This window comes from Rhinopithecus bieti, unplaced genomic scaffold (genome assembly GCF_001698545.2).
Source record: "Rhinopithecus bieti isolate Rb0 unplaced genomic scaffold, ASM169854v2 scaffold_641, whole genome shotgun sequence".
Lineage (NCBI taxonomy): Eukaryota > Metazoa > Chordata > Mammalia > Primates > Cercopithecidae > Rhinopithecus > Rhinopithecus bieti.
The window spans coordinates 1804975-1820088 of record NW_016803417.1 but is presented as its reverse complement, the minus strand read 5'-3'; the positions used below and the strand labels follow the sequence as shown (position 1 = coordinate 1820088).

The 15114-nt window shown below is 46.1% G+C and overlaps 1 protein-coding gene across 1 annotated transcript in view; it reads left to right on the top strand.

The window, feature by feature from the left end:
- SLC24A3 (solute carrier family 24 member 3) overlaps positions 1-15114 on the top strand; it is a 448998-nt gene that overhangs the window by 291542 nt on the left and 142342 nt on the right. Inside the window, exons 3-4 of the mRNA XM_017883401.1 lie at positions 9780-9854; positions 14754-14838. Coding sequence (XP_017738890.1) covers positions 9780-9854; positions 14754-14838 — 160 coding nt within the window. The remainder of the gene's footprint in view (positions 1-9779; positions 9855-14753; positions 14839-15114) is intronic.

Below are 15114 nucleotides of genomic sequence, written 5' to 3'. Positions count from 1 at the left end.
CTTCAGGCCAAAGGTTCCTATTTTTGCTAGGCTCTGGGGGTCTCCGCCATCTTTGCTGGTTCCCCTGATCCTGACTGCACGGCTGCAAATAAGTGCTTCATTAAATTCTCTTCAGTCAGAAAAGAGTTCTCTTTGGTCAAACACTTTTGAATTGTCTTCTGCTTTCTGCCCAGACCCTGACAGGTACACTAGACCTCCCCACTATTCTGGATGCATTAGTCTGTTCTCACACTGCTGTAAAGACCTACCTGTCACTGGGAAATTTATAAAGAAAGGAGGTGTAATTGGCTCACAGTTCTGCAGGTTGTACAGGCTTCTGCTTCTGGGGAGACCTCAGGAACCTTACAATCATGGCAGAAGGTGAAGGGGAATCAGGCACATCTTCACATGGCCAGCAGGAGAGAGAGCAGGGGAAAGTGTTACACAATTTTTAACAAGCAGATCTTGGGAGAACTCTATCAGAAGAATAGCGTTGGAGAAGCTGCCCCTATGATTCAGTCACCTCCCACCAGGCCCCTCCTCCAACATTCAGGATCACACTTCAACATGAGATTTGGGTGGGGACACAGAGCCAAACCATATCACTGACCCCTTCTCAAGGAGTTTTATGGAAACAGACCAGGAAATGTCCAAGAATGTCCCCAATGTGAATCCATGCACCACCTGGTGCTGGTTAGAAATGGAGATCCCTGGGCCCAACCCAGATTACTAAATAGATCTTCTGGAGTGATGCTAGGGACCCCCATTTTATCTGCATTTCCTGGTGACTCTGGGATAAATAAAGTGATATGGTAACATAGGATACCTTGTTAATACATTAGATGAAGATGTCGCATTAGGTCTCATAGCTACTTATTTTTGAAGTAATGATGAACACAAATGATAGTTTGAGGTCTCTGAAACATGGGTAATGTGATATGAAAGATCTGTGACTTCTGCTGGGGACATATTCCCAGGTTTTGCCAGTATTACTGTGGCATATTGCCTGTATTCATAGTGGAAGGAAGTGCTGAATTCCAATTACAGGTTAGTGAGAACAAAGATGTAATTTGTTCACATCCTTAGCAAACTCACAAATTCTTTCTGAGTGCTCTTTGGAGGATAGAGGGGCTTATGGACCCCAGGGTAAGAGCCTCAGTCTCCACAGAAGGGGATTTGAGGCCTGGTGGAGGTTAGAGCTGTAGACGTTCCTCAAATAGAAAGTAGGCTGTCCTCTTCCTGGAATGCTGTGTGGTGTGGTGTGGTGGTCAGGATTTGAACCCAGTGGGTCACCTGGGTTCAAATGCTGCCTCTATCACTTACTAGTCATGTGGCCTGAGCTGCTGGACTTCTCTGTGCCCCAGATTCCCACCTGTGAGGCTAGATGAGGCCCATTGTCCCCTGCTGCAGGTGGGGAGGTAAATGGAGAAGGTGTGTACTGGACTCACAGTATAGCCCTGTAGGGGGTACATCAGCATCAGCCCAGCTGCACAAACCTTGTTCCCAGAGCCTTCCTTCAGTGGGTTTCGAGGGGAAGCAGCGATGATCATCCAAGAAACTGACAACCAAAAGAAATAAATGACTTCCTCAGTAACACAGGAGTCAATATCTCAGCAAGCGGACACTGTGAAAAAGGCATCTTCAATGAGGAAGAGGGAGAGAGAGGAGAAAAGGAAGGAGAACCAAGTGGGGAAAGTGGAAGAATCTTTTCCTGCTGAAACATTTCTCCAGAGATGGCAAACCTCTCATTCCCAAGACTCCAAAACAGGGACCCCAGTATGGTGACCTTGAAGAACACTAAATGGCCAAGGACACATCTGGGCACCTTAAACTCCTTTAAAGTAAAATAATCCAAGGATTTATGTTAATGGTGCAGGTACATTCACATATGCTCATTTCCCTTGGAATTTGAGCCCCTGCAAGATAACTAATTCAGCTGGTAATGGCTCCCAAAGAGTTTCCCCATGCCAAATGACTAAATAACCGTAGGGTGGGACTCAGGAGAGGGTCCCATATACCTTAGGAAGGCAGTTGTTTCTGAGAGTGGCCCATTGTGATTTAAAATTTTATTTCATTCCCTTCACAATCTTCCTTAACTCACTTCCCTCTTGTTTTAATGTGGGCTCTCTCAGAAGCAGACCCTGAAACAAGGATTTAAATGTAAGTGATATTGGAAAAGAGGAAGAAAACATCAGTAGGGGAATAGGAAGTGAGACAGGAAAGTAAAAGCTACTAATAAAAGGTACATGACCTGAACCAGGTGCAGTGGCTCACGCCTCTAATCCTAGCAACTCAGAAGGCTTAGAGGGGAGGGTCGCTTGAGCCCAGGAATTCAAGACCAGCCTTGGCAACATGGGGAGGAGCCCCCCACCTCTAAAAATGTTGTGTAAAAAAAAATTAGCAAGGCATGCCTGTAGCCCCAGCTACTCAGGAGGCTGAAGTGGGAGGATCCCTTGAGCCCAGGAATTTGAGGCTACAGTAAGTTATGATCATGCCACTGCACTCCAGGCTGGGCAACAGAGCATGACCCCATCTCTAAAAAAAGAAAAAAAGAAAAAAAAAAAAAAACAGGTCCATAACCAAGCCAGCAATGCAACATAATATTCTGGGCACCTGAAACTTAATTCAGCTGGGAAACTCTGGAGACAGCATAGAGTTAGCCCAGTCAGGGGTACTGATATGCCAACTCTCAACATTTGAGGGCTCCCATGGGTGTTAATTTTCAAGCATTTCTTGACTTCTTCGTGTGGTTAAATCAAAAGTCTTCAAACAAATTCAGGAATACTCTGGTCTTTGAAAGTCAATGGAGCTCTCTAAATTAATGCGGCCTGAAGAATATGGTGAAGGGAAGGGGCACCAACAGCCTTCTGCTACATTCCTCTTCCCTGCAAACTCCCACCCCAAATCCTCTTGTTCAGAACCTGGACTGTGAGACTGAGCATTTCTCTCTAGTGACTAGAATCAATGAATGGTTCCAGAACAATGATATCCACACTGGTAGCAGCACCCTACAGTAGACCCATGGTCAGTTCCACCTTGTCCTCGTGGGGCTATTAGATACGGAGCCTGTGATCGGGGAAAATAAATTTTAAAAAGTAACTTTTCTATTCTAAGCTTAATTATATGCAATCACTTGAAGCTATGAAAAAGAGGAGGAAAAGGAAGGTTTTATTATTATTATTATTCCAGCCATGTTCCCTGGGAGATTTAAGATTTAGAACAATTTCCACCAAGGCCACAGTTCTGTAGTGCTTCCCTAAAAATTGCTTCTCCACAATACCTTCACTGAAATTAAAGACAAAGAGACAGGAGTGCAGATGATGTAGTAAAAAGAAATTGTCTGTGAAAACCGCTGACTGTCGATGCAACATAAAACAGCAGGGTTAAAGTCCTGCTTTTCAAATACATTTGCCCTCAGTATTCAGAAGCCCTTATGTAGATCAACATTCCAGCTAGAGCCTGCTCACCTCTATTATGTCATGCGCCATGATGATTTCCTGTTATCTTAGGTGTTTTTCCGTTTAACCACTGTAGACAAAGTTCTTTAGTTTTATTAGTCCCAATCAACCTTTGAAATTACCTGATGAGGTACTAATTATTTCTCAGAATCCTGGGTCAACAGCCACTTCCTCTCTCTTCTCCTTGCACTACCTCTACCCAGCATATCTTTTGTGGCCCACATCAGTTAGGGAAGCACATGGCTTCAAGTACAGAGCCCCCGGCTAATGGTGAGTGAAGCAAGTAAGGAAGTCATTTTCTCACATAGTTAGAAATACAGAAGCAGCTGATTTCAGGCATGAGTCCAGATGGTGCATGATGTCCTCAGTGCCCTGCTGCCCTCAGCATGTTGGTGTGTATCCTCAGGCTTGTTATCTCATAGTCATAAATGGCTGCTGCCATTCCAGACATCACATCCAAGTTGCAGGCTGGAAGATAAGGTGACTTTAGCTGAATGTGTGCTTTCTTCTCATTGGCCAAAACTGTGTCACATGGCCATGACTAGATCCAAGAAGGCCGGAAGAGCTGATCATATCGTTACTCAGAACAAAACTGAAGTTGTGTTTGCAAAATAAAAGGTTTAATAAGTAACAAATAGGTCACCAACAGCATCTGCGACATTACAGAACTCTATCCTAAGATCTCCACACTGAGTTAAAGTGAACTTCTTATGTTGGGTACTTCCAACTGGACCTCAGGCCATTCTTCTTTGTTGAAGGACAGTAACTTATTAAGTCTTAGACCCTTCCCACCAAACAGTGCATCTGGCTTTGAGTTGGCGCTGCACACAATGTTGTTGAATTAATAAGTAAATAACTCTTCAAATCCTAAGGCAGGCCTGCCTCAGAATAGAATCATCATTTTCCTTGGTGGCCTCTGAATAGTGTATGCTTTAAACGTATAAATATTATTTCAGCTGAGTGGAGCTATCCCTGAAAGTTCTACTTTGTCATTTTGTCTGTTAGGAATTTTTCAAGTCTGCTTCTTGGAAGTTACTCAATATTGTTTTTTTCACTGTGGCTCTTTTAATTATCTGGGCTGTATCTGTTACCTGTACGTCAAAGGACACTATCAACATACTGACTGCCTCAATAATGCTGCGTAACAAATGGCCTCACAACTTCAATGACATACAATAAACAATTCATTGGTTCATGGGTTTTTCTGGTTCAGCTGAACTGTTGAACTTGGGCTGGGCTGGGCCTGTCTCAGTTGGGCTCACCCACGTCTAGGGACTAGCTGCTTGCCAGCTAATCTCTGACAGCCTTAGCCGGGACAACTGAAGTGACCTGTCTCTACCCTGCATGTCTCTTTTCCTCCAGCAGGCTAGCCTGGGCATGTTCTCATGGCATCCTTCTTGTTGCCACAACAATGCCAGTGCATGAGGGGCTGTGCTATGTCTAAGCCCCTTTGCTCATTGCTTTTCATTTACTTCTCACAACAGCCTTATAAGCACCAGGGAGCATGCGGTGATGAGGCCCATGTTGAAGGGTAAGCAAGGTAAGAAGAGTCACACGAAGTCACACAGCTTGGAAATTTCAAGTCTAGGACCTGATGGGAGATCCCACACCATGCCCCGGGCTTCCTCCAAGGCTCCAGGCTGTGTTGCTTTTAGCAACTGCTTGTACCCTGTCCATGCTACCTGGGCATTTCCCTTGCTAGATTACACCAAGCCAGGTGCGGTGGCTCACAGCTGCAATCCCAGCACTTTGGGAGGCCCAAGTGGGTGAATCACTTGAGTTCAGGAGTTTGAGACCAGCCTGGGCAACATGGTGAAACTCTGACTCTTAAAAAAAATACAAAAAAAAAAAGCCATGCATGGTGGCATGCACCTATAGTCCCAGCTACTCAGGCGGCTGAGGTAGGAGGATTTCTTGCGTCAGGTGGAACAAGGCTGCAGTGAACCATGAGTGCAGTGCATCACTATACTCCAGCCTGGGTGACAGAGTGAGACACTCTAAAAAAAAAAAAGGCAACACCGGCTACTCCATGAACACTACCCTCCTTGGGATCCATCACTTCATATATAGAGAGCCCACGCTTGGGTGGGGTGGATATTAATATGTGAGGACACAGATGCTGCCCTCAGTAGAAGGTAGGCCAGATACATGAACATAAAACAAAAGGGAGGCCAGAGACATGAACATAAAACACGGCTCACAGTCCAGGCTACACACGATCAATGCCAAAGCAGATTCCCACTCAGAGGGTTCTGAAAAATTCCCTGGTAAGAGAAGCCTTGTGGTCATGAGAGTAAAACTGAAATTCCAAAAGACCCCCTATCTTCTCTAGATGCCCATCATTCATCATTTCCAGAAGGCACCCCACATTCACTTGTACCGGCTACTGTAGCCAAGCCATGGGCTTGGGTTCCAGGGTGAGTTATAGCATGTTTGGGCTGCCTCAGGGTGTTGGGCCAGCCCAAGCATTTTCGAGAGTTCAAATCTGTCTCATATTTTGTAGTGCATCTGGTAAAAATAATAATATTGGTAAAGAACTTCAATGGCTCTGACAGACAGCCCCAAAAAGTGGATGGCTGGAATTCTAAAATATCCCTCGCTGTCTGCAGTTGGAGAAGACAGCTCACTAGTAGATGAGCTGAACATCAGAAAAAGTGGAGATGGGGTGGTGAACCAAAAATGATCTTTATACAGGGAAATAGCTGGGCTCTGCGGGAAGGCTTGGAGGGAGTCCTGGGGTCACATTTAAGCCCTGCCGTTTGCTGGCCATGTGTACTTGGGCAAGTTCCTACACGCTCTGCATCATTTGGGAAATGCGACCAGTAACTCCCTGCCTCATACAAGATTTAGAAGAACTGAGAAAGTCCAGGTGATATACCTGGAGCATGCCTGGAATTCCTGTCTCAACAAACAGTGGCAAATGTGATTATTATTATTATTGTCAATGATATTAATATATCCTTTGAAAATAAAAGAATGGTCAAAGTAACCTAAAGATGCCTTACTCTATTAAAGCTATTTGTGCTAGTTGTATTGATAATACCATCAACGTCACACTCCCAGTAGGTTTTTTGCATCTTAAAATTTGACTTTGAACCTATGTTTTCTTCCTTTGTTCTCTTTGCTTGTGCTGCAGGAACCTGTTTTCCAGTGGGTAACATGAGAGAGAGTTAGAGCAGAGTGTTTTGTAGCCAGAAATGGCAGTCCCACCCTCAGCTGCCAGGAAGGGCTCTGCAGCTGGCAAGGGCTTATCGCCTTCCAGGCCTCTCTGGGTGCCCAGAGGTGCTATGTCAAAGGGCATCCAGTTAACAGTGAGCATCCCCGCCTCATGCTGCCCAGCTCATGAGAACTCACACAGCTTTCGACAGTCATTATCCTCAAAAGTCCTGAGTGCTTAGCAGATCTCATTTCTCACCCCCCTCCAAGCATGGATATAACAGTGTTTTAGATGGAACTTCTTGCCACAAAACCAGATCAATACGTAATACTGGAACATATTCTTGGTGAGATGGTTTATGGACTTCTAGGCAGTGTTGGCTGTTTCAGGGAGTTGAATATGTCAGCTATGGACAGCTTATTTAGATCTTGATTAATCTACAGATGTGCAATTCTGTAAACTGATTACCAAATGTGAGTGTCCTTTCAAAGCTAATCTTAAAACTTGCATATCATTGAATCAGCCAAGTCATACAGCAAGAGAGGGTTTGAGTCCATTGCAATTTGGGAATGTGTTTTACGATTTTTCCCAGGCTACAAAATACAGCAAGAATTATTCTTAATTGACGTTTTCAATAAAAAGCCCATTGGCAAATAATTTTGTACGGATTATGAATGGATCTATTAATGAGTTATTTTTGAGATTTTTTCTCCATGCCAAGCATCCCAGGCTCCTCAGAAATTAAAGAAGTATAAGACAGAGTTCTTACCTCTAAAATTTCCCATCACCTACAAAAGTTACAGAAGAAATACTATTTCAGAGTGAAAATATTGATAGGGATTATAAAATACAGAGAGAGTCACACCGAGAGAGAAATGTAGCCGCCGTTTTGATTAATGGCTTTACAAACCCTTATATGCAAATATATAATGTGTGTATGTGCACATATACATAGATTATGTAATAAAAAAGAGATTGCAATGCTGGTTTTCATTTAGCAATGTATTGTGAATGCCTTTCCCTGTCACTTCATATTGGATTTACACAATCCCTTTTAAGGACGTCTTATTGAATGAGGAACCACAGTTTATATAACCCGTTCCCCAAGGCATATTTTGCTAGGTTTGATAACTTATTGTAGTCAGCAATTGTGGAATGAAAATACTAGTGCATATGTCTTTGTGCATTTGTCTGATATTTCCACAGGATCTAGCATTAAGGTATACTTTAGAATCTTACAATCTCATGGAAGAGACCAAACATATATGTGAAAAAGCGAACAAGCTCATGCAAAGCAGGGACCCTGGGGGTACATTAGTGCAACTGCCAAGAGTCAAAGGCAAGAGAGATCATTTCATGCTTGGGCTGCCACAGAAGGCTTCATAAAGGACGGTTGCAAGTGGCAGAAACTTAAAAGTGCTTAAGTGTAAAAGGCCTATTATTGGCTCATGAAATTGGAAAGTCCACTTTGATTTTAGACTGGAGCTGGGGTCAGGGGTCACATGGTGTCATTTGGGATGTGTGTGTGCCTGTGTGTGTGTGTGCGTGTGCCTGTCCCATCTCTTGTGTCGGCTTCTCACTGTGAGAGCAGCATTCTTCTCAGGCAAGTTTTCTCTATATGACAGCTGCCTCTAGCAGCTCCAGATGTGAGGTGCTTATATCCATAAAAAGAGGGTGTCTCTCCCTCAGCTTCTCCATTTATCTCTGCTTGGCCCCTTACAGACCTGTCCCTGACTCTCCACTGTGTGACAGGGTATGGATGATCTATGGCTATCCTGGGTCATGTGTCTGCGCCCCGTGTGAGTTGGAGAGGATGTATGACTCCCATCCTGAGGAGCACTTCTCAAAAGGAAAAGAGAATGGGAGGTCAATAAATGAACGCAATGTCACTGCTGAGGTTGCTGGAACTTGAACCACACCTATTAGATGCTTTGAGAAGCAAGTAACAGAGATGTTCTAAATCAAACTGGCCTCAACAGTGCTCATGGTATGTTATGAAGTCAAGAGGTAGGGTGGGCACTTGATCAAGGACTCAGGGATGTTATCAAGGGCTTAGGTTTTTTTTGACTCAGGGTCAACTTCCTCTCAAGTCAGATTCCTTCAATATGACTGTCAGCGGCAATGAGGGCTCCCAGCTTCCTCCTCCACAACCAGCAACAGAGGGTAAGAAATGGCTCCCTTTGGCGAAAACTAAAAGCCTTTCCTGCTCTCCACTTGGGCCAGCCTAGGTCATGTGCTCACCTCTGAACCAATAGCCACAGCTAAGGAATACTACATACTGACTGACCAATCAGCATTCACTCCTGGAGAAAAGGATAGGGTCACCTTCCACATGCGGCATGGTGGATATTTGGACAAAACTGGGGTCTCCTTAGGAAAGAGTGAGAAAAGGATGTTGAGTGGTCAATCAACACTGAAATCCTAGTAAGATTTCATTAGTTAGAGAGGAAACGTGGGGTTGGATAGAGTGGAGAGGCAATTTCTGGCCAGAAGGTGGAATTCCAGGTGATACCCTGGTCATAGCTGACCAAGATGCAGAAGCAAGTTTGCAAAGCTTTCCTGCAGGGATCTGGTGAGTAAACAGGTTCAGTTGGAAGTGTCCATTTATTTATTCCCTCATTTCACATACGTTTATGGAGGACCTACTATATACCAGGCCCTGTGCTGACTGCTGGGGATATGGCAATAATTACATTAAATTAATTATATGACATCATATCCTCATGAACTTCTGGTGGAGGAGACAGACAACAGGTGAATTAATTTCACATATAATATATCAGGAAAAACCAAAGAGATAAATGAGATAGAGAGAAATGGGAGTGGGCGAAAGAGGTTGCCATCTGAGCAGGGACCTGAAGGGTGTGATGGCGTGATCCAGTGGGCTATCTTGCGGGAGAGTGTTCCAGGCAGAGGCAAGAACAAGTGCAAAGGCCCTGAGACAGGAATCCATGGCATGTTTCATGGAAAGGGAGGTGGGCAAAAGGAGAGTGGCAGGTGATAACATCAGAGAGGAAGCTGGGACCAGGTCACAGGGGAGTGTTGTGGGCATTGCAAAGACTTGGTATTTAAGATGTTGAATTCACGATGACAGAAGACATTATCAAAGCAGAAGGTGGCTGGACCCTCATCTTCCTGGCTCTGCCTCGCTCTAACTTTAACCCCTTTTATCTCCTCTCTTCCAGGCCATATACATGTTCTATGCACTGGCCATTGTGTGTGATGACTTCTTCGTCCCTTCCTTGGAAAAGATCTGTGAGGTACGTGCCTCATATTCTTGGTATGTGTGAGCCAGACTGGGGACTAAACCTGTGCCCTGTACTGTTCCAGCCTCCTCACCAAGGTCCTGGGGAGCCCTTGCAGGGCAGCTGCGGTGGAAACACCAGGCATCAGCATGTTTGAGAGCGATGGTCATTATTAGCACAAAAGTGCCATCAGTCCACTGAGCATTTCATGACACCCATCAATAATCAGACGAAAGCCCACAGGACCAACCTCCCCAACTCCATTTAGACCTAACTAATGGTGCTATTTGTATTTTCCTTCCCCATTTTCTTTTCTTTTTAAACTCACTCTTCCTTTCTCTCTGTCATTTCCTCTACCCTTGTCTCCTGCGTTTCCTTCTGCCTCTATAACTCTCCTTTGATGATCCTTGGGGTCCTCACAGGATTAAAAACCTCCAACCGCATACCTCTGCCATGCTTCCTCTCTCTGTATATATACAGAAATTCTCCAAGTGGAAGCACTGACATGAAAGAATTGGCCACAGAGATCAGGAAAGTGTCCCTGTTAGAAATCATCACAGTGCATGCCAGGCTGAACAGCAAGTTAAACCCCTTTCATCAAAAAATATTCAGCAGATCTAGAACTCTTTCATTCTCTTGCCTCTTTCAACTCTTTGTCTGTTTGGAAATGTAGTTTCCTTTATCTGAAAGCTTTCCATTTTATTTATTTATTTATTTTTAAATTCAGAATCCCTGTTTCCAGAAGGCATCTCCCTCAGACACATCTGTCCGGAACTCGGTTTCTGTATGCCAGTAGTTCTCAAAACTGGTTGTGTCTTCCCTTTCCTTCTCTCTCCCGTGAGTACCTGATCCAGTAGGTCTTGGGAGAGTGGGAGGGGGTAGAACTTGCATTTCTAATACATTTTTCAGGTGATGCTGAGGCTGCTGCCTGGTCCAGGAACCACAGACTTAGCGAACTACATACCCTAAACAGTTACTTCTACATCCTGGAAGTTAGTGTTGGATACTTAAATAAATGAAAAGTGTCCCACAGTAAGAATATTTAGAGAGCCACAGGAGGGGCTCCGTTCCACGGTAGCACAGAATAAGTGAGGTGGCATCTGAAATGCACAGTGGCCAGGTGGGGAGGCCCTTTGTCCGAGGACTTCCACCTGGGAGTGGGGTCACCTTATGTTGAAGGGGAGGAGGTGTTCCTCACCTGTAACTGGGGTCCTCTGTGATCTCTGAAATACCACCATTGGGTGCTTTACTGTTCATGCAGAGCAAAACCACTCTCTCTCTTTCCCGTGCAAATTTTTTGGTGTGAACATCAAAATTATATTCTGGAAATGTCAGTACAGCTGTTAGCACGTGTTCTACTCAGTTGAGGAAATCCACAGAACCTGTGAATACCCATGCCCTTGTAGGGGGAGGCAATCAATGAGCCAGAAAATGGCAGAAAAAGAGGGCGGGGTGAGTCTTTTAACAAAAAAAATTTTAAGGAGAGGAAAAGGAAAGAAAATGTTTAAATGGGGGGTGTTATTTTACTAGGTCCCTGATATGGTTCAGTCGCTAAACAGTGTGTGTGACTATGTCTACTTGTCTTTAATCATCTCAAGAATTCTGTCAGGTGACTGATATTATCCCCTCTTTACAAACAAGGAAACCAGAGCTTAGAGAAGCTGAGCAACTTGCCCTGGATCAAGGGATAGAGTCACTGTTTGAGCCCAAGTCAGCCTGAGTCCCAAGTCTTCAGACTTTTTGCTGCTCCCCTATCCAGAGATGAGCCTGGATCAGGTCATGGTGTTGTTAGAACTGGCTGCACTGCCTGGACCCACAGCGATACTGGACGAGTGGGCACAGAAGAGCAACCACCTTTTCCTGGGCTCTCCCTGCTTCCACCCCGAATCTGGTCTTATGAGCAAGATTCATATAACAAGAGTAGGTGCCCCGTGCCTGTCTCCTGTAAAGACAGTGTTGGCTCCATGGACCTTAAACAGCCTTAATTGCTGGGGAAACGTTATGTCTGTGAATGGTGGGTGGGCTGAGGTCAGAGCTTACATGTATTTAGAGATAGAGATCCTGACGTGTTTACATCTTCTAAGAGTCGTGGGATCAATTCTCCCTGCAGTTACACTTTCTCACAAGATGAGAGGATCATGGTGTGGGTCCACCAGCAGTGGCCTAGAGGGCCTCTCGGCCCTGGGCTCTGTTTACTGCCTGTGCTTTCCCTGATCACCTTTTAATGATTCGATATTGTGTGTTTCATGGTTGCTCGTAGACTAAAACTGGGAGTAAGGCAGAAAAACACAGAAGGATGTTGTTTCCAGCTTTTGTGAAAGATGAGTAGGGAGAGAAATCCACACGATTCAACAAATCATTGCTTGGAGGTCAGGACAGATTCTCACTCAGTCTCAAATACTTTAAAGTTAAAAGCAGAAAAATGTGGAGTTCTGGAAAAGGCAAAGAAGAGAAACTGGGAGAAAGAGAAGGAGATAAAGGCAGTGATCCAGGATCCGAAACTGGGGTCCAGCCCTGGTGCTTGCAAAGCACCTGCTCCATGCCACCCGCTTCCCCTGTCTGGACCTCACTTTCTCCTTGTGTCTGGACCTCACTTTCTGCTTGTGTGAAATGGCAGCGCCTAGATTTTGAACAGCCAAGAGATATCATGGCAGGACATGCAGAGAGGGTCTCCAGAGTTTAGAGAAATCCTATAAGCCACAGTAGACAGACTCGGCTGCATTGAGGTGGAAAGGGAGAGAGGCATTTCAAGAAGAAGAGTGAACATTAACCAAAGCTCAGTGAGGGGAAGGGCCTGGCATCCCCAAGGACAATGAGGTGGCAGCCCTGGGCGGAGCAGAGGCTCATCTAGGAAAGATGAAGTCGGATGGGGAGGGTGGGAGGCTTTGGGACCCATGTGGAGGCTTCCAGGACAGCAGTGGGACATTTGAGCAGCGGAGGATGTGACAATAGGTCTGGAACACTACTCACCCCTCTGATGTTAGCACTAAGCTGGGCTCTGCCTGGACCAAGCTCTATACCAGGGGCTGGGAGGAAACTAGATCACACACAGTGTGTCCCATCCCATCCCAGGGCTCCTAGCTGCAGAGCAGCTCCAGGGTAATACCCACAGGGGCCTGGAGGAAGTGGCGGGGAATTGGCAAGTGCAGAAGTGCAGAGAGAGAGTGGGGGAAGGAGAGATTGATGCTGTGAGGGATAGAGTTGGGAGGAGATCAAGAAAGGGCTCGTGCAAGGGGCAGGATTAGAGCAGCCCTTAGAGGGAAGGTGTTAGTGGCCAAGTATTTTGAGGAAGGGTATTTGGTGAGAGACCATCTGAGCCGCAAAACCAAGATGGGGTTTTGCACCAGCATACCGGCAGCCCTGCACGCCAGGCTGGGCATTAGGAATTATTCCAAGCTCTGGAAGGAGCTGGGGAGGGCTTTTGAGGGCTCTGTCATGGTAGATAGGAGTCCAGAGTCAAGAAGACTAGAGTCCTGTGAGATGTTGCCAGGGCTGAAGTGAACTGAGGATGATGGAGGGGTGTAAGAAGATACAGAGGAAGAAACAAACTGGCTGGATGAAAGAGAGAGGGGAACTGGACATGAACCCAAGGTTTGGATACTACAACTAATACCCCAGCAGGACAGAACCACAGCAACACAAGGCTCCCGCCTCCTGGCAGGTCTTGGCAAAGCATACAGGTTGCTGTGAGCTGTGGGTCAGGCTACCTCACTCACAAACTCTTAGCTCCATGGGACGGGAGTGCTTGGGCACCCCTCACAGCCTCACCTTGCAACTTTGCAGTATCTGTGCCTCCATCTTAGGGTCTGCTCAGCATCCCATGTGAAGCTTCGCTGTCCAGCAGACAGCGAAGCAACCCGGGATCCTAGATCAAAATCCTCAAATAGGACTCCTCCTGCAAACTATTGTGAGTCAGTCAATGGAGGCCAGTGACCTACACCAGGGCCACACTGCCCCTCTCTGGCTGAGCAAGGAAGTGCAGCTGTTGGTGCCACTGGAAGAGGAGGATGTCACTCAAGCTTGACTACCAGGAGGGAACTGTCATACTCCAAGAATGCTGGCAGCCAGCAGCATACTTTCTGGGTCATGACTGAATGCAGAAATGCAAAATCTGGTAACCAGCCTCTAATGTATAATTGCCTTGTCTTCTTGCAAATCACCTTTTGGTTTAAGAAACAGGGTAACATGGAGAACTCATTGTATAAACCATCTTGGCAGGGCTGATGCCTCATTACCTTCTTCTTAGCTTTAAGCCCCCCTCCCACTCTCTGATTCCAGGGTTTCCAGACTGCCTCAAGGAAGGGGAGTGGGTTTCAGGAGGGTGATCCCCACATCCATACCCCAACATGCCTCCATAACCTCCTAAAGACTCACAAACTGGTTACCATGAGCCTCATTTAGCCTGAGATCAGCATAGTATCACAAAAATCAGGAAGTTTTGTATAAAAGTTTGGATTATTGGCATCTCTTAAAAATCAGAGTATCTGGCCACACTGAGGGAACTGGGCAATGCTCCCATAGAAAAGAGGTGAATGCCCCCATCATAGCCTCAGACATACCATCTGCTGTGGCCTCCCATGGGCCCACCTCCACTCCTGATTGTCATCTGCACAGCCCCTGGGGGAATCCTAGATCTTCCCAAGAGGCTTTAGCTCATAAGGACATGCAGTTCCCTCCCCAAACCTGTCCCTTGAGGAGGAGCTCTGGCTCAGCAGGGGTTCGGCAACAGTGGCTGGGCTCTGTGAGAAGGAGAAGGGGGCTGAGAGGGACTAAGTACCAGCCCCAGGTTCCATCGTTCCTGCTCCTGGTGAAGCCCCAGGCTTTGCTTCTCAGGGCTTGAACTTGTTGTCACAGTCACCTCTCTTCCCAGATGGAATCCCAACTCACCTGTGGTTTGTCTTTGCTCCTCTGTAGCGCCTGCACCTCAGTGAAGATGTGGCTGGGGCCACATTCATGGCGGCGGGCAGTTCGGCCCCAGAGCTGTTCACATCGGTCATAGGTAGGTGACAGACTGAGGGACACCTCAGCCCTTCACTGTCTGAAGGAAAGGGGCTCTGGGAAGAGATGGCCCCCAGACAGAGACTGTCTGCCCCTCATAGAAAATGATAATCCAGGGGCCCCAATGAGTAGAACATCAGCCTCCCATCTGCTGTTGTTTTATTTAAGTGATGCTTTTACTGTGCATGAACTTGTCCCAGACCCCGAGTCCCCCACACTCCTGTGCAGCAGTCATCCCTCTGTAGATTAGAAAGCTCTCTCCACCCTCAGCTGTTTC